The 25,080-nt window shown below is 36.4% G+C and overlaps 1 protein-coding gene across 2 annotated transcripts in view; it reads right to left on the reverse strand.

Moving 5' to 3' along the window:
• The window catches only part of dnmt3bb.1 (DNA (cytosine-5-)-methyltransferase 3 beta, duplicate b.1), a 62,971-nt gene that overhangs the window by 18,432 nt on the left and 19,459 nt on the right, over positions 1–25,080 (reverse strand). For both annotated transcript variants that reach the window (XM_055013108.1, XM_055013109.1), the window contains exons 3-10: positions 13,856–14,006; positions 13,234–13,319; positions 13,020–13,151; positions 11,038–11,181; positions 5,620–5,778; positions 5,434–5,541; positions 881–1,022; positions 689–802 (exon numbers count right to left, since the gene is read on the reverse strand). In XM_055013108.1, the coding sequence (XP_054869083.1) occupies positions 689–802; positions 881–1,022; positions 5,434–5,541; positions 5,620–5,778; positions 11,038–11,181; positions 13,020–13,151; positions 13,234–13,319; positions 13,856–14,006 (1,036 nt within the window). The remainder of the gene's footprint in view (positions 1–688; positions 803–880; positions 1,023–5,433; positions 5,542–5,619; positions 5,779–11,037; positions 11,182–13,019; positions 13,152–13,233; positions 13,320–13,855; positions 14,007–25,080) is intronic.

A 25,080-nucleotide genomic window follows, 5' to 3' on the forward strand; every position in this document is an offset into this window, starting at 1 on the left:
CTGCATCTTTTAGAAACATTTTTGCATCTTTCAGTGACATTTTTGTATCTTTTAGAGACATTTTTACATCTTTTAGAAACATTTTTGCATCTTTCAGTGACATTTTTGCATCTTTCAGAAACATTTTTGCATCTTTTAGAAACATTTTTGCATCTTTCAGTGACATTTTTGCATCTTTTAGAGACATTTTTGCATGTTTTTGAAACATTTTTGTATCTTTCAGAAACATTTTTGCATCTTTTAGAAACATTTTTGCATCTTTCAATGACATTTTTGCATCTTTTAGAGACATTTTTGCATCTTTTAGAGACATTTTTGCATGTTTTTGTGACATTTTTGCATCTTTTACAGACATTTTTGCATGTTTTAGAAACATTTTTGCATTTTTCAGTGACATTTTTGCATCTTTTAGAGACATTTCTGCATGTTTTTGTGACATTTTTGGATCGTTGTCAGTTTTGTGTCTTTTAGTGACACTTTTACATCTTTTCCTGCTATTTTTGTCTCTTCGTGTCATTCTATTTGTGTCATACTGCCAGAAAACATTTCTGATGTCTCGCTCTTTCTTCATGATTGTTGTGTTTCCATAGAGCTGCAGGACTTTAGATTGGTGTGAAAAATGAGTCCACAGTGAAGACAAATGAGCCAAGGCTTTAATTAAAGTAGAATGTACGAGTGTGAGCGGTACCTCTGCTGTAGGACTCTTCCGGCGCCGCCTTGTTCTTACAGAGACTCACTCTGGGCCTCTTTGGACTCGGGAAGTAGTCGGGTGGAGAGACATCGAGGACCAGAGGGTTACTGTCTGCTCAGAGACGACCACAGGTTAGATTTAAAGCTGGATTATTGGTAGGTTTTATTGTGGTTCTGCTGCCCTGCTCACCAGCGCTGTACGTCGGTTTGAGTCCCTCCTCTCCTTTGGGCAGGAAGCCTCCGTTGGCCCAGTCCAGCATGGGTTTGACCTGGTCCTCCAGGTTGTCAGATTCACACGGAGGAAACGTCTTCTCCGCCCGGCTGCTGGCCATCTGGAGGACCGACAACCACAATCAGGATCTGTTTCTGTACAGTATTTAAACTTCCCTATCAGTTTTTCTGTTCAATACTATTGATATATATGTTATTGTTATTTCCATCCAGACGAATCTGGAAAATCTGAATTTGTACTTAAGTATATTTTTGGTTCAAAATGTCTAACATGACCAAAGATTATTCCAAAATACTTTTAATTAGTCTAAAATTCCTCAAAATATTGTCAGAAAATACACAAATTTGTCCAAAATGGCTAAAATTTGTCCACAATGTTACAAATCTTGTAGAAAAATATTCAAACTGAGTAGAAAATGACTAAAAAACTGTCAAAAATGACTCAGTGTGTCCACAAAAATGCAAAATGTGTACAAAATGACTCCAAAAATACTGTAAATTAGTCCATAACGATTAAATTATTCTCAAAATGACACAAAACACGGCAACGGTGTGCTCAAAATCAATCCAAAATGACTATAACTTCACCAAAATCTGTAGAAAATGCCACAAATCTCATCAAAAAACATTCAACATTAGTTCAAAATGACTAAAACGGGTCTAAAATGCTTGAAAGTATGTCTAAAAGGACTCAAAGTGTTCACAATAATGCATTATTTGTTCAAAATGACAATACATCTTTCAAAAATTCCTAAAATTAGTCCATAATGGCTAAATCTAGCCCAAAATGACACATATTAGTCCAGAATGACTACAGTTGTCACAAAATGACACAAACCCTGTCAAAAATGCTCAAATTTAGTTCAAAATGACTAAAACTTTCCCAAAACGAATCAAAATCTTGTCAAAAGTTACAGTAATTCCAAAATTCCATTAAAATTTGTCTAAAATGACTTAGTGAATCTAAAGTAATACAACATTAGTCAAAAATGACTAAAACTTTACCAAAATGACACAAATCTTGTCAAAAAATACTCAAAATTATTCCAAAATGGCTCAAAATTTGTCTAAAATGTCACAAAACTTGTCAAAAAAGTATTTAAAATTAGCCCAAAAAGATTAAAACTTCCCCAAAATGACACAAATCTTGTCAAAAGCTACTAATTTTAGTCCAACATGACAAGAACTTCCCCAAAATTATCCAAAGTCTGGTCAAAAGTGACACAAAATCATTCCAAAATGACACAAATTTGTGGAAAATTATATTAATTAGTAGAAAATGACTCAAAATTTGTCCTGAAAGAATCTGTGTAATTCCATTAATGTGTAACATTTTCATTTCCATCCAGAAGAATTTGGAGAGTCTGAACTGATGCTTTTGGTTTGTTTTTATTTTACTATTTTCTCTTTCTTTGCTGCTCTAATAATGCAAATTTCTCCACTATAGGATTAATAAAGGATTATTATATTGTATCATCAGTTAATCAGAGTGATTCTAAATGACTCCAATAAATAAAGGTGTTGGTTTTTTATTACTTCCTGTCTGTTGTATCAGACGTGTGTTTGGTTCCTGACACCTTGAATAATGAGTGTTTTATGTGTCGTTCATGTTCTGGCTTCGGTTCGTCGTCTGTTGGGGAATTTCCTGAAGCCTTCAGACACTTTCTCTGATTGATTCCAGTAAAAACAGCCGCGTTAGACTGAACGCGTCCATCATTTATGACAGATTATCTGATGAACTGCTGCCAGCTCCTCCACCTCCACGTTGTTCTGTGTCTTCCTGAAGGAACGTTTCCTCATTCTTCCTCCTTCTAATTGACGGGCTGAGATGCTCCAGGTGGGATGAGGAATTCTGTCAGAAACATGCAGTCATGGACTTCCAGTGAACCGCCGAGTCGCTGCCAGGAGACTCGCTGTGTTTTTACAGCTGCCGACAGATCACTCACGCTTCTACTACTAGCTGTCTTTTATCAGAGATAATACAAAAAATCTAGATTTTATTGCCCCCAATCTGATCCGAGTCATTTAATATTTAGTATCCGCCGATTCAGAGTCCCAGTCTGACTCCATTTTCCTGATAACACACACTTAAAGTACATTAAAGTTACGAAAACCAGACCAGTTACACAGGTTTGACGTTGCCTAAATGTAGTATTAGAGGGTAAATGTAGTGTTAGAGGGTAAATGTAGTATTAGAAGGTAAATGTAGTATTAGAAGGTAAATGTAGTGTTAAAGGGTAAATGTAGTGTTAGAGGGTAAATGTAGTACTAGAGGGTAAATGTAGTACTAGAGGGTAAATGTAGTACTAGAGGGTAAATGTAGTACTAGAGGGTAAATGTAGTGTTAGAGGGTAAATGTAGTGTTAGAGGGTAAATGTAGTGTTAGAGGGTAAATGTAGTATTACAGGGTAAATGTAGTGTTAGAGGGTAAATGTAGTGTTAGAGGGTAAATGTAGTGTTAGAGGGTAAATGTAGTATTAGAAGGTAAATGTAGTGTTAAAGGGTAAATGTAGTGTTAGAGGGTAAATGTAATGTTAGAGGGTAAATGTACTGTTAGAGGATAAATGTAGTATTAGAGGGTAAATGTAGTGTTAGAGGGTAAATGTAGTGTTAGAGGGTAAATGTAGTGTTAGAGGGTAAATGTAGTATTAGAGGGTAAATGTAGTATTAGAAGGTAAATGTAGTGTTAGAGGGTAAATGTACTGTTAGAGGGTAAATGTAGTATTAGAGGGTAAATGTAGTATTAGAAAGTAAATGTAGTATTAGAAAGTAAATGTAGTATTAGAAGGTAAATGTAGTATTAGAAGGTAAATGTAATGTTAAAGGGTAAATGTAGTACTAGAGGGTAAATGTAGTATTAGAGGGTAAATGTAGTATTAAAGGGTAAATGTACTGTTAGAGGATAAATGTAGTATTAGAGGGTAAATATAGTATTAGAGGGTAAATGTAGTATTAGAGGGTAAATGTAGTATTAGAGGGTAAATGTAGTACTAGAGGGTAAATGTAGTATTAGAGGGTAAATGTAGTACTAGAGGGTAAATGTAGTACTAGAGGGTAAATGTAGTACTAGAGGGTAAATGTAGTGTTAGAGGGTAAATGTAGTGATAGAATGTAGGATATACTGAGGCTCCAAAATACAACACAAATCTTGTCAAAAATTACGCATATTAGTTCAAAATGACTAAATTTTTCTGAAAATCAGTCAAAATCTTGTCAAAACATACTCCAAATTATTTCAAAATGACTCAAAATTTGTCTAAAATGTCACAAATCTTGTCAAAGATTACTAAACATTAGTTGAAAATGGACTAAAACTTGTCCAAAATACTTAAAAAATACTCTAAAATGACTCACTGTGTCCAAAAATAATGCAATAGTTGTACATAATGACACAAAATAATTCCAAAATATGTCACAAATCTTGTCAAAAACTACTCATACTAGTCCAAAATTACTCAAAATCTTGTTAAAAATGACTCAAAATGAATCCAAATGACTATAATTTTTTTAAAAAGACACAAATCTCATCAAAAATACTCCAAATTAGTCCAAAATGACTATAACCTTCCTAAAATGACACATACCTCGTCAAAATTTTCAGAAATTAGTACAAAGTGACCCAAAATCTGTCTAAAATGTCACAAAATGATTCAAAAATACGGCACAAATCTTGTCAAAAACTACTCATATTTGTTCAAAATGACTAAAACGTCTTCAAAATGACTCAAATCTCATCCAATAATACAAAAATTGCACAGTTTAATAAGCTTAACCCTCCTGTTGTCTTCATTTACGGGCACCAAAAAATATTATTTCCTTGTCTGAAAAAATCCAAAAATTCAGCAAAAAAATTCCCAAATTTCTGAAAATTTCTAAAACCTTCAGGAAGAAAATTCCAATAATTCCTTAAAAGTTTCCCTTTAAAGTTTTATTTTAAAAAATCCCCCAAATTTGGCAAGAAAATTCTTGTAAATATTTTTCAAAAAATGAGTAAAAATCTTCCAAAAAATCCTAAAAATATCTAAAGTGATTCCATATATATCAGTAAAACTTCTAATGTTTTCTTAAGAACATTCACAAAAAAATCAATGAAAATCCAGCAAAATTCGCTGGATTTTGGTTGATTTTTTTTTTGTGAATGTTCTTAAGAAACATTTTAACATTTCTTTTTTTCCACCAAAAAATGTTCAAAGATTTCCCAAAAATGTTGAAAATGTGGACATCAGAAGTTTCACTGCGAAAATATATTTTTTTCCCACATTTTCAAACTTTAAAACGGGTCAATTTTGACGACACGAGGGTTAATGAGCCATTTCTCTGTGAAAACCAGGTCTACAAGCTCAAAATGTTTGTCCATCTGTCTGAGAAGTTCACTTTTTTGAGGACACAGTTAATTCATCAACACCAAAACTGTGAGAAACACACGAAACTGGTCAGTCTGAGCTAATTAGCAGAGCTGGACCTTTGATGAGGCTGAAAACACTCTGAGGTCTGCAGAACGTTGAAACTCACCTCCAGAGCCTGGAAGACGGCGCTGCGGTACGAGGCCAGCTTGGTGTAGGACGCCTGGCTGAAGAACTTGGGGAAAGCAGTGATGGAGTCCAGTTTGTCGGCTGAAACCTGGAGAGGAGAACATGGCGTCAGACGGAAGAACCAGACGTTAAACCGTCATTCCTGGTTCTTCTCGGTCCTCCTCACCTCGGAGAACTTGCCGTCTCCGAACCACTGCAGCCACCTCATGCCGTGGCTCGCCTGCCGCTTGCCGGTTGCCCTCCACGTCACCACGATGCCCGGCCACCAGGAGAAACCTTTGATCTTACCCCAGACCAGCTCGCCGATTCCAAAACCCTTGTTGTCCTGGAAACAGATACAGGAAGAGGAGAGTCTGAATCACTAGTCATCTCTGAAGGACTAAAACCTACAGAAGAAGGAAAACATTTGATTCAACACGATAAAATGTAGAGACAATTTGTCTTTGACAGTCAGGAACACAACAGACTGTGAATAAGCACCTGGAAAATGACTACAAAGATGCACAGAAGACCACAAAGAAACACAAAACTACAAGGAGAACCTAAACAATCACAAAGAGATGCACAATTTGACACAAAATTACTACAAACAGATGCAAAAAGACCACAAAGAGACAGGAAATGACCCCAAACAGATGCACAACAACCACAGAGAGAAACTAAATAACTACAAATAGATGCTAAATGACCACAAACGGACACAAAATCACCCTAAACAGGTGGAAAATGACCAGAAACAGACACAAAACAACCACAAAAGCGGTGCAAAATGACTACAAGCAGATGCAAAACAACCACAGAGTGAAATAAAAAGACTCCAAATAGATGGAAAATGACCAGAAAGAGCCACAATAAGATCACAAACAGATGCAAAATAACCAGAAAGAGATGAAAAAAGACTTTGAACAAATGGAAAATGGCCAGAAAGACACAAAATGACCACAAATGGACACAGAACAACCACAAAGAGATGCAAAATATCCACAAAAAGATGGAAAGTGGAGAGAAAGAGACAAAAAATGACCAGAAAGAGCTACAAAAACATCATGAACAGATGCAAAATAACCAGAAAGAGATGAAAAAAAGACTCCAAACAGACTGAAAATGTCTAGAGAGACACAAAATGACCACAAATGGAGACAGAACAACCACAAAGACACAAAACAACAACAAAAAGACGCAAAATGACTAAAAACTGATGCAAAATGACCAGAAATAGACATAAAATGACTATAAACAGACACAAAACAACCACAGACACAAATTGACTCTAAACCCGCGGAAAATGACCAGAAGACGCAAAACAACCACAAAAAAATGGAAAATAAAGAGATGAAAAAAATGACCAGAAACTGACACAAAATGACCACAAAGAGACACTAAACAACTAAGGAGAGCAACAAACTGACTCCAAACAGACTTCAAATGACTAGAAACAAACAAAACAACCACAAAAAGATGCAAAATGACTATAAACAGATGGATAATGGCCAGAAAATGTAGGAGAAAACTAAATGCAGGAAGTCTTAATAAAGCAAAAAAAAAAAAAAAAATTGAATTTGATTTTGTATTTTAAAAATTTATTCTGCCAAAAAAGACTGTTGGTCGCAGCTGAGTCAATGATGGCTCATCAGTTGAACCAAAGAGCTCCGAATTTTCAGATTTTAAAGAATCTGGTTTAGGGCTGCAACAATGAATTATTTCACTTTAATCAGCTTAAGCAGGGTTTGAATATGCTTTATAAATAAAAGTAACTTGCTCACAATGGTGATAATAATTTAAAGATTAAGCCTCAAGTTTTAATTTTCTCACAAAGTCTGAGTGAAGACGCTGGTCTGTGTTGGAGTGAAGCAGGATGAACTGCATTTAGACCAAACAGGGGTTAAAGTAACTTCTTACATCTACTCAGTTTATGTTATATATATATATATATATATATATATATATATATATATATATATATATATATATATATATATATATATATATATATATATATATATATATATATATATATATATGTGTATATATATATATATATATATATATATATATATATATATATATATATAAATAATCGGCCGATTAATCGATTATTAAAATAATTGTTAGTTGCAGCCCTAATCTGGTTACAAAAAAACTGTTTATTTTTAGTATTGTTTTATACGAGACCTGCAGAATACAGTGATTTTGATGAGATATCACAGTTTTAGGTTGGTAAGTTCAAGTAGTCTGTGTGTTTTTACAGCATTTACTTCTGATAAATGGTGTCATTTTGGCAGTTTATAAAAATAAAATATTAAAAGTCGAGATTTTTAAAATGCAGAGTGTTTTTGTCCGTCTTGGCTTCACCTGTACGTGTCTGAAAACACACTGTTTACTCTGATCTCTTGATGTGATGCAGTGTTTTCTCTCTCAGACTTCCAGATAAATCCCAGCAGAGCCTTCAGACAGAAACCCGTCGGTCTTTGTGAGGGAGTCTGACGGATGACTTGCTTTTTGTGAAAACACAAAAGCACATGTAGGACGTGTGCAGATGTAAACAGCCTGAATAAATGAATCTATTGATGCAGAGCAAACAGACGGAGTGTTTGTGTGACCACCTGCACCAACACAAGGCCAGGTGGACGAGTTCTCTGGAAAAAAACTCCACTTCCTCTTTCTAAAAGACTCCGAGTCTCCTCCACAGCCGTCTGGGTCTCCTTCTCTTTGTTCTGAACTTATCTTCATTTCTGGAGGCTGCTTCACTTCTACACTTTTACTGTGTAGTTTAAAAAAGTGTCAACTTCCACTTCCTCTTTCTAAAAGACTGTGTATCTTCATTTCTGGAGGCTGCTTTTAAAAAAATCTGACATCTGTAACTTCAGATTCAGACTTTTATTTTGTATTTGACAGAGTGCAAACCTCCACTTCCTGTTTTTAAATATTGCATCTTTCCTGCACAGACGTTTTTTTTTTTATCTTAATTCTTTTCATCTCATTAAGATTCAAAGCTGCTTTCAAAGTATTAATGTAGTTCCAGACTTTTATTTTGTATTTCACAAAATTCAAACCTCCACTTCCTCTTTCTAAACATTCCATCTCTCCTGCACAACTGTCCAACTCTTTCTCGTTGTTCATCTTAACTTGTTTTTTGCTCATTTCATTGTGACTCAAAGCTGCTGTCAAAGTATTAATCTGACGTCTGTAACTTCAGTTCTGGACTTTAATTGTGTAGTTTAAAAAGCTCAAACCTCCAGAAGATGCACAATCATGTAAACGTGTTCTGTTAAAAATAATAAATACCAATGGAAGCATGACTTTTTTTTTCTGGAGGAAAAACTTAACCCTCTGAATGCCCAAAACTCAACAAAATTTTGCAATTTATCATCTAGATCTTTTAAAAACGGAGCTGAATTGTTGCATTTCATACTTTCTGATGGTCCTTGAACTAATCATAGGTTTCTGTTTGGCAAAACAACCAGATCCATGTTTTAAAAAATTGGTTATTTTGTCAAAATAGTTAAAAAATTTGCCAGAAAAATAAATCATTGGCATGAATCACATTGTGTAAAAAAAAAAAATTTAAAAATTCTGTGTTCTTCTGTGACACTGAGAAAACTTTATTGACTCAGTTGTGAGGAACAGTCACATGACGAAAATTCAGCTAACCTGTGTCTTATTTTTGGTATTTTATGTCTTGTTTTTGAGATTTTGTGTCCCATTTTTGTCAGTATCTGTGTTGTTTTTGTCATTTTGTGTCTAATTATTTTGTGTTTTTTGTGCTCATCGGCTTTATCAACTCTGTTGTGAGCTACAGTCACATGGCAAAAGTTCAAGGACTTTTGGCTGATCTGCAGGCAGTGTTTAAACAGAGGAGATAACAGTCTCCAAGCCTGACAAAGGTGCATCGAATCAGACGTTCTGCTCGTGGTTTTCCTTCTACATTCACAGCGTTCATATGCAGTGTGAATTCTGACTTCTACGGTTACTTCCTGAGGCATCCGAAGGAACGAGTTTGACGTAAACGACCTAAATTGTCACATGCCGGCAAAAACATCGCTCCTCAACCAACAAACACGCCTCCTAAATTGTTCTTGCTGCCCAAAAAGAAAGTGAAGTTGAAGATTTCACTGTTTTTTTCTCATGGTTTAGGTGTCACCAATAAGAGAACTGGATTTTAAGGTAGCATTTTAAGTGCAGCAGGAGCACTGGGAGCAGAGTAGCGCTGCACCAAGACCACAGGTGGGTAGAAACGAGTTATATTTACTCTGTTACATTTACTTGAGTAACTTTCTGAACAAATTGTACTTCTGAGAGTAGTTTTACTCTGCCATACTTTTTACTTTTACTTAAGTAGATGTGTGAAGAAGAAACGCTGCTCTTACTCCGCTATACTGGGCTATACTGGACTCCTTACTGTTTTTATTTACCACATTAGATCTGATTTATTTTGCCCCCAGTGGATCTACCACATGACTGTGTTTCACCAATCAGACGAAGCAACAGTAATCACGTGACTGTTTCACCAGACGCCGCCTTGAAGTCGCATGACCTCATATGAACTGTGGTGGTATAGCAGCACAAACTCTGCACACGTAGCAGACAGGGTATGAAAAAAACGGGGCATTTTCGAAACGTTTGATCTTGCTTCAGAGTCCGACAACATTAGCATAGCATTAGCATAGCATTAGCATAGCATTAGCATAGCATTAGCATGGATATCTCCATCTTTGGCTTTTGTTTTCTGCTTACTAACACAGACAAAGTGAAGTGTGACATCAGGGTTGATAGGTCCATGTGATACAGCCTGGTGTTGGTGTTGGTGTTGGTGTTGGTGTTGGTGGGGGATATTCAGGTCCAGCCATAGTTGTATTGTTATTTTCTATCTACTGAGCCTGTGCCATTTGGAGGGAAGTGAAATACAGTATATCTTGTCACTGGAAGTAGTTTGCACTGTTCAAACATACAAATGTTACCTTACTACAGGTATTTGTTTCAAAAGCTTTATGTTGTGAAAAACTGAGGTTTGGAAATTTGTGTTTCTTGTGGCTTAACTTGTCATTTTGTAAAGACGTTATTTTTGCTATTTTTTATTTTATTATTTGGAAATACCAGAATTTGGACATTATTTTACATTTTTGTCTGTCTGATCACATCATTTCTAAAAAATAAATCTGACATTACAATCAAACAGTTACTCAGTACTTGAGTTGTCTTTTCACCAAATACTCTTTTACTCTTACTTGAGTAATTTTTTGGATGACTACTTTTTACTTCTACTTGAGTGATATTATTTTGAAGTAACGTTACTCTTAGCTACTCTACCCACCTCTGACCGAGACCAAGGCCAGACTTTTAACTTCCTGTTCTTTTAGTTTTACTGCCTCGAGTTTGGACAGTTTGTTTCCACATTTCCACATGAAAACACACTTTGATGAAAGAGAACTACTTTGAGTTGAAACAATGAAACATGCAGCAGCTGCAGACGTCTCACGTTTCTTTGAAGATCTTCCAGGTGTCCTATCTGCCTGTGTGAGTCTCGCCCTGTTTTTCAGGTTCTTTACTTTCTCCTCCATAAGTGAATCTCCATCAAACGACTTACGTTGTATTCTGGCTGGATCTCAGAGCTGGACGAGGTGCTGGTGCTCTGAGCCGAGTCTTTGGAGTCCTGTTCCATCAGCTCCAGACGAGGAGCCTCTGGGACGCCTTGGGACACGACGGCGGGTCCCCGAGGAGCTCCAGAACACTGCGACAGGAGGGACAAAAAGAGGCTGAAACATCTCAACACCAACAACCAGCTGTCGTTTCCCTCCTTCAGGTCGATACTAAATGTGTTTAGAAGTGTGTCTGCACAAACGTTCTCCACCTGAAAGCGACTGTTACCAAAACGGACCTTATCTCCGCCGCACAAAGCCCATTTCACCATGAATCACCGCAGCAGCGTCAGCTGGCAGGAATTTATGTCCCTGTGTGGATCTGACTTTCATCCAAGTATTTTTATGTGCAATTCAACTCCGATTTAACCCCAGAGTGTGAAGAAACATCAGTTGAGCTTTAAATCGAAGGATAAATATCACTGTTCTTCAGTTTTGTACGACTGAAAAGTTGCTTATCACAGTAGAATTTATAGAAAGTGGTGATTTTTGTGTGTCCTACATGCAGCACTGCAGCTTTTCTGTTGCCTATAAATATAAAAATGAGAAAATTCACAGACAACATCAGCCCACAGCCAGCTGGAGGAATTTACTCTGTTTTCAAGCAAAATGTCCAAACCTAACCTGTTCCTGCTTCTTCCCTGGGATGATTTCATGCTGTTCTTTCTCATATTCAATAAAAAATGAAACATGTTTGGGTTTTACTGACAAAACAAGCAGTTTTTGTGCACATTTTAGGTTCGACACTGCAGGTTTAAGTACAAAACAGCAAAGGAGAGTGTCCCGTTTAAGATTCTTTCTAGATAATTACAGAAAATATTTTTATGTTGTGATGTATTTTTTTATTAGAATAACAAATAAATGAAAATATTGGAAAGTAAAAACGAGATGTGATCACAAAGAGATGCAAAACAATCGCAGAAGGAAAAACAGTGGATCCAAACATGGAAAATGACCAGAAAGAGATAGAAAATGTCCACTGACTGATGCAAAACAACACAAAAACACAACACCAAAACACACAAAATGACCACATACAGATGGAAAATGACCAGAAAGAGACACAAAATGAACAGAAATAGACACAAAGCAACCAAAAAAGATGCACAATTACCACAAACAGATGGAAAATGACCATCAAGAGACACAAAACAAACACAAATAGACAAAACAACAACAGAGATGCAAAACAACCACAAACAAATGCAAAATGACCAAAGACAGACACGAAATGATCACAGACACTAAACAACCACAAAGAGATGCAAAGTTACCACAAATAGATGGAAAACGGCCAGAAAGAGACAGGAAGTGATCACAAAAAGACACAAAAAGACCACTAACAGGCACACGACAACCACAAAAACATGCAAAATTACTACAAACAGATGTAAAATGACCAGAAAGAGACACAAAATGAACAGAAAGAGACACAAAACAACCACAAATAGACAAAACAACAACAGAGATGCAAAACAACCACAAACGAATGCAAAATGACCAAAAACAGACACAAAAAAAGGGATCTATGAGAAATAAGAGGATGCAGATGCAAAGACAGATGAGAAAATGTGGGGAAACTGAAAAAAGTCCAAACTAAAGAAGACAGTAAACAGGAGTGATTTTTCATGTTTTCACAGCCTGGATGCAGCCAGTTTGGACATATTTCCTCTGAGTCACAGGCTTCTCTTTGGGACGTAGGAAAATAAAAACAAAGCTGAACTCGCTGAACTTTTCCACTGAATCACAAAACCAAAGATGAGTCAAAAGTTATATTTGTGTTTATCCCGGTCATTCAGACATTTTGTAAAGTTTGGTGAAGCAAAACTAAGAAAACACGGAAGAAATTAAAAAGCAGAAAGTTGCTGTGTGCAGTCGGATGGAAAGTGTGTGGTTTTCAATCATTACCTGCGTGTTCAGGTGAGCTTACCTGCATCGCGCTGTGCTCCTGCTTGCGGTTCTGTCTTCGGGGTTTGCTGTGTGCCGTCAGTCCGGCCTGGAAGATGGTTCTGGGCTGAGGTCTCTTCCTCAAACCCAGCTGAGACGACCCTGAAGACTTCTCCTGCAAACACGTGACCAGCAGACTAAAGTTCAGCTCATTTCCATGACTTATTAACGTGTTTTCGGAGCGTTGGCGGTCGTACCTCGCTGCAGGAGTTCCAGCTGCCGTCCTCCTCCGATGACCTGCTCTTGCTCCTCTTCCTGCTTCCACTCGAACACCGATTACCGTCTGAGAAACGAGAAGACGTGGACAGAAGGTCGGACAGATGGCTGGACAGAAACTAGAGATGTTGCAGCAGGACAGACGGACAGTTTCTGCTGCTTTGTCTCTTTACAACACAAGAGTCCCATGAGTTAAATTCAGCCATTATTACCCCACCAAGGAACGGCGGAGTGATGTGATGATCAGCGTCTGTCTGTCTGTCTGTCAGCAACATTACTCAAAATCAGAATAACAGATTTGGATGAAATATTCAGGGAAGGTCAGAAATGACACAAGGACCAGGCGATAAGATTTAACAGTGTGGCTTATAGTCTGGATCCATGGATTTGCTAGATTTCTGTATCATTGTGAGACAGCAGCACAATAAACACGAGTGTTATTAGGGGTGAGATAGTTTGAGTGTAACTTTAAGGGTGAGTTAGTGTGAGTGTTATTTAAGGGTGAATTAATGTGTGTTATTTAAGGGTGAGTTAGTGTGAGTGTAACTTTAGGGGTGAGTTAGTTTGTGTGTAACTTTAGGGGTGAGTTAATTTGAGTGTTACCTTGGGGTGAGGCAGCGTCTCCGTTCTGTTTGGGGCTGAAGGGGGAGGGAGGTTCGGCCGCCGTCAGAGGGCTGTTCTCATTGGTCAGCTCCACGCCGCTGTCGTTCTCTGATAGGCCCTCAGCTGGAGGCGTGTCTCCGTTCACCGCTGCCTGAAGATGGAGGGAAAACAAGTTTTAATTTAGATCTTTAGAAGTTCCACAAGTACAAGTTATTAGGGTCTGAGCAACAAAGGTGTGTAGGACCCTCTTCAAAACCATGGGTTTCTTCTTTATATTTTTTGAATTGCAATTTTGAAGGCCTAAAAATACTTGAAAACACATGAAAATTTGCAGAGACATCAGGACCGGCAAAAAATTAGATATGTCATGGAACTGCATACGTGTGAATTTCAAACAGGCTCTACGACCAGGACGTGTCACCTACATCTATGAAATAAGTAACTGACAACCATACCTAAAACACAACAGGAAGTCAGCCATTTTGAATTATGTGACAGATTTTGGACGATTTTTGGACCAATTTTTGCACATTTTCAAAAGCTATAAACTCAAATAGGGTACCCCAACAGAGTTCAGATTTGGCTAGGATGTACACCAGGCATGGGTGATTAAAGTTAACAAGTTATCGCTGCAAAAGTCTCCAGAAATGGTGGCTGGCGGAACGTTGACAATTCGCCATGACACAGGAAATGCTGTGTAACTAGCCTGTACATACTACATTCTGTCTGAAGAGTTACATGTGTGATCAGATGCCAGCCCTGATGGGTTCTATCAACCGGAATACAGTGACAGAGAGAGTGCCACCTGGTGGATGGGTCATCATAAAACAGGAAGTGCTGTCTAACTAGCCTGTACATGCTCCAATCTGCCTCAGACTTTACATGTGTGATCACAGTCCACCCCTGAAAACATGCCTAGGCCGATATACATTCACTGTGATAGCGCCACCTGGTGGGCATGTTTGGATTTACTGACCAGCACGGATGCGAGGATCCGCCCAAATTGCAGCTTTAATTTGACTTGTTTTTGCTCAATTTTACGACAACCGTTTTAATAATGGGACTTTACATGAGTGAACGCTCCTCACACTGTATTTCTACTTATTTTACAGCAGCTTGTGAGGAGTCCCAGTAAAAGCCACCATCTCCAGCCCACCCACAGCTCAGACCAGCCGCCTGTTGGAGCCTCAGGTTAAACTGCGTTATGTTGCAGGATTCCAGCAGCAGCTCCGTCTTTGCAGCTATTATTATAATGCTATGATGACAAACTATTAGCAGAACACTGCAGATCGGGGAGTTGAGCCGGTGCAGTCAGGACTTGTTGAACGTCGTAAATCTTCTGATCTTCAAAGCGCTGCAGATGATCGCCAGAAGCTTCCGACTCGTTTCCAAGCGGGTCATCAGCTTCCAAAAAGCCTCTGGGATGTTGTCCAGCACAGATGTGTTGTTTAATGTCAGACTGCTAACTGTAACGCCAACGTTAGCTCAATATTCACCACACGCTTTGTTAAAGCTGCATCCTGCAGGCAGGTGACGGATTTCTGTGAATGTAAAGTTACTAGAAATCTGTTTCCCTCTGGGTGTAGTTTTTATTATTTTTACACATTCTTGCTGTGCTCACGTCAGAATAACAGAAATTACACAACCGAAGACGAAACTCTGCAATCGAGCAAAAAGTAAGACGTCAGAGGTTTTCAGTCCAGCAGCACCTACATCCAACCACACTGTAAACAAAGAAAATCTGATTCTGCAAAAAAAGCAACGGTGCCTGTAAAACACATTTTTTAAAAATCTTTTTAAAAAGTAGAATATTGGAATGTTAAAACACAGTGAAAGAGGGAAAAAAACCCTGCAAATATCTGTAAAATTATGATTATTTTTGTTGTTGTTTTGAACACAGTAACACCATCTCACATTGTAAAAGAACAAATTATTTTCTACAAAAATTCTGATTTTTGATGTGATTATTTACATTTTTTGTTGTAAATTAATGAGGGATTTTACTATCTGCTATCATTATTATTATCATTACATTTTAGATGTGGGTATTATTTACATTGTTTTATAGTTATGGGGTAAATTAATAAATTTTGCTGTGATTTTACTGAATATTATCTGTAATTTCCCAAACAGTATAAATCTATACAATAACAGTTAGAATTTTAATTTTTTTTCTTTTAAATAGCAGAAAATAACTTTAAAATTCCATTTAAATATTTTTGAATAAATGCAGTAAATCATGTAATTTTACAGTCAAACACTATAAAAAGGACAAATTACAGTTCATAAAAATACAGATTTTTTTTGTGGACATTAGTTTTGGCCTTTTTTAATTTTAGTTTTACAGGTAACATAAAATAAAGTTTTTTTCTATGATTTTACTAGATAATATCTGTAATTTGACAAATTAGTTTTTTCAATCCTTTATATAGTTTATATTTAATTAATGTTATTTATTTTTAGACTTTTTTTCTTTTAAATAGCAGCAAATAATAGAAAAATGACATTAAATTTTTTTTGCAGATTTAAATAAAGTAAAAACATTGTAAAAACAATGAAATACGGATTATAAAAATACATGTTTTTTATGTGGACATTAGTTTTGGCCTTTTTTAATGTTAGGTTTATATGTAACATATAAAATAATATTTTTCTCTGTGGTTTTACTAGATCATATCTGTAATTTAACAAGTTAGTTTTTTCCTATCCTTAATATATATATATATTAGGGCTGGGACGTTAACGCGTTAATTCTGATTAATTAATTACAGCCAAAATAACGCATTACAATTAATAACGCAATTAATTGCTGCCTCCTCAGTTCCCTCATTTCTGCCACACCGGTAACTGATGAACACTGCAGCCCAGTAGGTGGCGGTAATGAACCTAAAGTCTGTTTGTAGCCATGAAGAAGAAGCACAGGAAACACTGAGTGAAGTCAGGCTCTGGTGAACAGTGAAGGAAGACCAGATTGAGCTTGTTGGACAGAAAGTTTCCTTTTAAAAATCTTCCTGATGGCAGCTTGGATAAAAGCCTGGTTGTGTGTAAATTGTACAACAAAGAGTTTTCTGATCACTCCGTCACTTCAAGCCAACGGTATCACCTCAATGTAAAACATGTTGCTGTTAGCACCAGAGCTAACGTTAGCTACGAGTCATGCTAACGGCTAACGGTGTAGCCATCCCATAATAGACCACTTTTCTACACAGTGCTTGAGTTTACAGAAAGTCTTAAAATGTTGAATAAAATCGCTATAAAAGCACTTAGATTTGCAGTAATCTGTGAATGTAGCAGACAGATGAAAAATGCAGATAAATAGAAATGAAACATTTTTGTGGTTTAAGTTTTTACTCCATCGAGGCTCTGCCTCCTTGGAGGAGGAATAACCTAAACAACAAAAATATCTCTTTTAATAACTTCATTATAAATTTTTTGTTTTTTAAAAAATTACATAAATAAAAATTGATATTCCTATAAAAAAGAACCATCAAAATTCCACCATTTATCAGACCCAGAAAAGATGAAAACAGAATGAATCTCTGGATTTTCAACTTTGTGAAGCTCCTTGAACTACTTATGCTGATTTTATGTGCCATACAGTGGAAAAAAACAACTAAATTCAGGCTTTAAGTCATTGAAATCAGTTTTTTCTATATGTCCCATTTTCCTTTTTTAAAATAAATTTTAAATTATAAACACATATATGTCTATTCATTGATTCAACTGTCAACCACAATTTTATTTGAATTGAAAGACTTCACTTATTGTGTCAAATATTGCTATTTGACAAAACTGCAATTAATACAATTAATTAATTACGCCTGTAATTAATTAGATTAATTTTTTAATCGTGTCCCACCACTAATATCTATCTATATATATGTAATATATAATACAATATATGTATATATATGTAATTTTTTTTTTACTGATTTAAATACAATAAAAATCATGTAATTTTACAGTCAAATAAAAGAATGAATTACTGTTTATAAAAATACAGATTTTTTTAATGTAGACATTATATATAGTTTGTTTTCTTACTGCTAACGTATGAATTAATGCCTTTTTTTTCTGTGGTATCACCAGTTGTTATCTGTAGTTTCAGAAAGCAGCAAAAATCTGTAAATTAAAAGTAAATGATTACAAAAAATCCAGTTAAAACCGTTCATTTTTTACAGTGCAGGTGATGATGAATCTGTGGGTATTAGCTGCTGGTGAGTCATTAGTTGAACAGAGCGGCTGCTTTTCAGAGGATCACTGAGGTGAGGAGGAATCAGATCAGATCTGAGGAGTTCAGGAAGGATTTTCTCTCTGCATCGCTTCATCTCCGACATGAAAGTCAGCAGGACGAGTTTCTGTTGGGACTTGAACTCTCATCGTCCCACTCAGAGCAGAGAATCCAGCTAATCCCTCGTTCTGACACTCAGATTATAGCAGAGACGAGACAAAAGACATGCTCGTATTAATGTGTTTAGGCAACACCTGGAGGGATTTACACACCTGAGGATGTTCAGCTATGGGAGGCTTTGAAAATCAACGTCTGACGCTGCATATTCAACACAGATTCACAGCGTTTACCACTTTATAAACGAAACCTGAGCTACAAAGCTAACAGAGCCAACAGGTGGTGGATCGCTACACTAAAAACAAAACAAAAAAAAAACGCGTTAACAAAAGTTTACATACATTTGTAGTGACCATGTACATCATGTCAGACTTGAGTTTCCAATGCCTTCTATAAATCTGAATTTTCTGTGATGGAATCAATGAAACACATGAATCTTTGTTACAAAAAACTATTGTGTATTTTAATTAATTTCTGGAGAAATGACAAAATCTGTTGGAACAAATTAGCTTTTCCAATCCTAAAAATCCATAATTTTACATCTAATTAAGACATTTTATTTATTTTCAGATTTGTATTTATTATATTTTTTTCTTTTAAATAGCAGCAAATAATTGTACAATTATATTTAAATATTGAGCAACATGAATTATCAGGTTGGGAATGTAGGAAGCTGTGTTAATTAAAATTGTCTTAGTGGCCTCTTAACTCCTCGTTAGTGATTCTGATCGACTACAGCTGCTGACTCCTCTGATCCAGTTTAAATAGAACCCATTAGATCCACTCATTAGACTCAAACACTACAGTGGGAAAGTCTGAGGAGCTCAGCAAAGATCTGAAAAAGCAAGATTTCCAGATATGTTAATTATCCCTAAAATACTGTTTTAGCCTGCAGTTTTATTCATAGTCCTATCAAGGTCCATCCTCTGAGGACCACAAATATCAAATATTCTAGCAGTTTTGCAGAAATATTCTGGAGTTAAATGTTGGACGTTGGAACTTTGCTGATATCTGCATTTTACTACTTCACTAGTTACTCCTCTCCAGGCAGTTTCTGGATGTTTTTCACTCGTTTTTCTTCAAAGTTGCAAAATTGTCACTGAAAGATGTAAAAATGACCCAAAATGTTGCAAAAATGCCACAAAAAGATGCAAAATACCAGTAAAAGATGCAAAAATGTCAGTAAAAGAAGCAAAAATGATTCAATAAGTTGTAAAAATGACTCAAAAAGTTACAAAAATAACACAAAAAGATGCAAAAATGACACAAAGTGCAAAAATGTCACTAAAAGATGCAAAAAAAGACACAAAAGGATGCAAAAATGACACAAAAATGCAAAAATGTCAGCAAAAGATGCAGAAATGCCACAGAAATGAGCAAAAAATGTTTTATCCTGCAGTTTTATGTGCAACTAAAACAACCCGACAGTTGTAGGATAAAGACGAGGCAGGATTTGTGTTTGTAGCATGAAGAAGCTGCAACACCAGCATCACCGTCCTGTATTTATCTTCTCAACAGAGAACGTTGGCAGCGTTCTAAACTTCTCGTAATGTTTTAATGAAGATTCGGTTCTTAGAGGCAGACACAGAAAAGCTGCAGAACGTGGAGCAGCTGTGAAACAGATGGAAAGTCGGAGAACGTGCCGAGTTTTTCAGGCGAATCAGCGAGATGCTGTTTGTGATCGTTGAACGTCGTAAAACTGTGAGTGTGTTTGTGATGCCAAAGTTCCTCCATAACAAATGAACTGGATGAACCTGTGAGAGTTCAGCAGGGTTAGTGAGAGCAGGATGGAAATGGAAACATGCAGAGTATTTTATATAAAACATGGATATTCTAGCAGAGGAAGCTCCCTGTAGTGGACCTGACATCTGGTTTATTTAGGTTCATCCTCTGGGGAGCACAAATATTAAATATCCTGGAGCTAAATGTTGGACAAAACCCAACAAATGCAGCATTTTTACTGATATCTGCATTTTACTACTTTCAGTCTCTGGACGATTTGCATTCATTTTTCTTCAATGTTTTCTAATTTTCCACTGCATTATAAAGTCCTGCAGTTCAGTTGAAACAGAACAACCGTGAATTTTGTTGTTTTGTGTCCCATTTTTGGCATATTGTACCTTTTTTTGTTGTTTTAGGTCTTGTTTTGTGTTGTTTCTGTCATATTTTTCTAATTTCATGCCTCTTTTTATTTGTTTTGTGTCTCGTCTTTGGCATTTTGTGTAATTTGTGTCATTTCATGTCTCATTTTTGGCATTTTGTCCCATTTTTGTCGATTATGTCTCATTTTTGTGTCCTGATTTTGTCTTTTTGTGTCTTGTTTGTTGTCATTTTGTGTCTTGCTTTTGTCATTTTATGCCTCATTTTTGTCATTTTATGCCTCATTTTTGTCAATTTGTGTCTCATTTTTGGCATTTTGTGTCTCATTTTTGTCATTTTGTGTCCTGATTTTGCCTTTTTCTGTCTTGCTTTTGTTATTTTGTGTCTCATTTTTGTTCCGTTTTTTTGTCATTTTGTGTCTCATTTTTGACATTTTTTGTCTCATTTTTGGCATTTTGTCTCATTTTTATCATTTTGTGTCTTGTTTCTGTTCCATTTTTTGTCATTTTGTGTCTCATTTTTGTCATTTTGCGTCTCATTTTTGGCATTTTATGTCTTTTTGGGTCATTGTGTGACTCATTTTTAGGATTTTGTGTCTTGTTTTTGTCATTTTGTGCCTCTTTTTTAAAAATCGCCTTATCCACTGCTGATTATCGTTAAGAGAATCGTTCAAAGTTTGCATATCTAGTGGTTTGGTTTAGGAAAATATCATCTTTGTTGACACGTTTATATGTTAGAAACTACTTAGTTAGGGTTGAAAATACGACCCTTTAACTTCATCCTCAATTTACTGGGTTATTTTTAAGATTTAAAGGATTTCACCTCCAAATTCTTCATCGTTTGTCAACTTTGAAGCTGGTTTTTACCGACCGGTCCTTGATTGACGAGTTAATCCAACCAACGACATCCAGCCAAAGCCAGCGGTGCACAGTTTAAAAGGAAAACATCCAAACATTCTGCAGCAGCTTTAGCTGACTGCAGACTGGAATTTGCTTCTAGCAATGTTTTGACTGGACACTTCACTCCTCTTGTTCTTTCTGGAAGCTGGAAGTCAGAGTGGCTTCATGTTTTCTGCAGATTCCTCCTGGTCAACACATTTTATCTGCTGTTAACTGCTATTAACCCAGACAGGAAGCAGTTCTTTGGTAAATGAGGCAGTGACAGATGAGGAAGACGAGGACATTCACACCGGGGAGTCTGTCGGCTTGGTCTCTGATTATTCGCTAATTGGCATCTTCAGGTTTTGTTCTTCTCTAACGATGACTCATCCAGCTGTGAGGCGACAGACAGACGAACCTCAGGGCATTTCCATTCACCTCCCATTCACTCGTGTTATCCTCCTCCGTCTGACACGCCACAAATTCCTGCCTCTGATTTCACCAACGCTCCAAACTACCACATGGAAACTAGATTTACTGCCCTGTGCTCTATGTCAGCCAGTGAAGCTAAAGTTCACATGCAGTCTGGAGTTAAGAGGCTGATAAGAGTCTCCACAAAATGACACCTCAGCATAGATTAACTGTATTCTCAATTCTGTTTCAGAAAATGTTTTAAAGAGCTACAAAACCTGCAGAACCCAAAGGAATCCCAACAGATTAGTCTCAAATCTCTTTTCTGTCATTGTTTACTTTGTTGTGCGTCTCATTTTTGTCTTTTTCTGTCTCATGTTTCACATATTGTGCCTTGTTTCTGTCATTTTCTGCCTCATTTTTGACGTTATGCCTCATTTGTGACATTTTGTGTCTTGTTTTTGTATTTTTATGTCTTAGTTTTGGCAATTTGTGCCACTTTTTTTCATTTTGTCTAATTTTGGCCATTGTATGTCTCATTTTTGATATTTTGTGCCATTTTTTGACATTTTGTATCTTGTTTGTGTCATTTTGCGTCACTTTTTAAAATCATGTCTAATTTTTGCCACTGAATGTCTAATTTTTGATATTTTGTGTTTTATTTTTTGCATTTTGCATCCCATTTTCGTCATTTTGTGTCTCACTGTTGGAGTTTTGTCAAATTTTTCTCATTTTATGTCTATTTTTGACATTTTTTGTCTCGTTTCTGGCAATTTGTGTCTCATTTTCGACGATTTGCATCTCGTTTTTGTCATTTTATGCCTCTTTTTTGGTTTTCACTAGTTTCTGGTGAAGCTTGGGCATCAAAACGTCAAAAAATTGTTGATTAGCAGATGAATATGTGGTCATGTGGCGCTATCAGACAGCTTTGTTTCCATTCTCTGGTTGTACATCCACCTTGGATTGTGCTACATTCACTAACTTTTTGTCCTTCATTATGGCTCCCAGCGTAAGTCAGACTCTTCTGATGCTTGGAAGAAAAGGAAAGCATCTCCATGGAAGTGAAATTAGATCTAATAAAACACTCGGCTCGTGACTTTTCTGAAGAACTGATCATATCGTGATGCATCCAATGGCTTTGTTTACATTTTCCGAGTTCCGACTTACAGGGAAAATTGATCTAAGTTGATCTGTAGGAACGAAACTCCGACGTAAGCTGAGGGTTAGGGTTAGAAAAAGACTTCTGTGATGATTAATGGCTTCAAACAAGAGCTGCTAGGACAGCATTTCTACATTGCTAACTAGCAGAGCTGACTTTTTGTTTTGCTAATATGTCTTCACCAAACTAAAAACATTGTAAATGGACGTGTTGCCAAGAAACAAAACTTAATTTTCACCAGTTACTAAACAAAAAAACAAAAACACAAGATATGACAAGTTAATTTAGCAGGTTTGTTAATTTTACAGACTGCCAGTCTTTATGCTAAGCTACGCTAACCAGCTGCTGCCTGGAACTTCATATTTAACATGCAGACTACAAGAAATATCTCCAAAAAGCGTAGAATTTTTCCCTGAATCCCTGAGTTCATGTGGAAGAAACATAAATGCCATCATTAAGTGATCAGCAAAGACTGCAGCGGCAGCCTAACTGATGAAACCACATTGAATTATACTGAATTATATTGTTGTCATCAACAAAACAAGTCACTTGAAATTCATTTTGAACTGTTGCACAGACACAAAACCCTCCTCGGCTCCGTCCACCTCAGAGCGACTTTCTTGTAGTCTCCTCCGCCCGTTTTCTCCTTTCAGCTCGTTTTATTTAAATCTTTTCTCCTCTCCAGCTCCCCTCTGCTTCTGTTCAGACCAAATCCAACCACTTTGGTAAAAGATGCAGGGAAGGAAAGAAAAAAAAAACTCTTGCAAGTAAAAGGAAGAAAGAAAAAGAAACAAAAGCTGCAAATACTCGAGGAATAAACGCTGAGCGGCACATAAATCCAAGAAGCTTCTGCACTGCGAAGAAGCATAAAAAGCACAAAGACCTCCTGATTATAATGTTAGTTTCAGGACATTTGTGGCCACAAACTTCCTTAACAAGTCTTTTCTCCTCTCTGGATGTGAGCGTCACTTAAAGAAAGTGTCTCATTTCAGACGGGAAGGGAAAGTAATGGGCCAGGTAGCTGCTACACTATCATCATCGTCATTATCCTCCATTAACCTGCCTTCCTGGATATCCATCATCTTCTACCTCCTCCTCCTCCTCCTCCTGGCTGCTGGCAGACATGAACAAACCCACTGAAGCATTAAAGCAGCACAAATGATCCTTTTCTCCCCCTGTCTCCTTTTATCCTCCTCTGTTTTAGAGTAGAAATACTACAACTGCTACCACTAACACTGTTTTTATCACTAGAAGTTCTGCTAGTTGTGTTGCTACGATGAAAAAATGCAGAGCTAGTTAAACTTCTGAACACCGTGCTTCATTTTTAAATGTAATCTAAAGTCCTGCAGCTCTGTGGAAACAGAACAACCATGAAGAAGGAGAGAGAATGAAGAAATGTCTTCTATCAGTAGGGAACAGAATGATGCAAAGCGACAAAAAAATAGCATGAAAAGATGCAAAAATGCCACAAAAAGATGGAAAAATGTCACTACAAGATGCAAGAAATACATAAAAAAGATGCAAAAATGTCACAAAAAGATGCAAAAATTTCTCTAAAAGATTCAAAAATACACAAAAAGTTGCAAAAATGTCACTGAAAGATGCAAAAATTACTCAAAAAGTTGCAAAAATGATACTAAAACATACAAAAATGTCACAGAAAGATAAAAAATGACCTAAAAAGTTATAAAAAATGTCACTGAAAGATGCAAAAGGACCCAAAAGCATGCAAAAATGACACAAAAAGATGCAAAAATGTCACTAAAAGATGCAAAAATGACACAATAAGTTGCGAAAATGTCAGTAAAACATGGCCCAAAAAGTTGGAAACAGAACAACCATGAAGAAGGAGAGAGAATGAAGAAATGTCTTCTATCAGTAGGGAACAGAATGATGCAAAGCGACAAAAAAATAGCATGAAAAGATGCAAAAATGCCACAAAAAGATGGAAAAATGTCACTACAAGATGCAAGAAATACATAAAAAAGATGCAAAAATGTCACAAAAAGATGCAAAAATTTCTCTAAAAGATTCAAAAATACACAAAAAGTTGCAAAAATGTCATTGAAAGATGCAAAAATTACTCAAAAAGTTGCAAAAATGATACTAAAACATACAAAAATGTCACAGAAAGATAAAAAATGACCTAAAAAGTTATAAAAAATGTCACTGAAAGATGCAAAAGGACCCAAAAGCATGCAAAAATGACACAAAAAGATGCAAAAATGTCACTAAAAGATGCAAAAATGACACAAAAAGATGGAAAAATGTCACTAAAAGATGCAAAAATGACACTAAAAGATATAAAAATGACACTAAAAGATGCAAA

The sequence above is a fragment of the Amphiprion ocellaris genome, chromosome 8 (assembly GCF_022539595.1).
Source record: "Amphiprion ocellaris isolate individual 3 ecotype Okinawa chromosome 8, ASM2253959v1, whole genome shotgun sequence".
Lineage (NCBI taxonomy): Eukaryota > Metazoa > Chordata > Actinopteri > Pomacentridae > Amphiprion > Amphiprion ocellaris.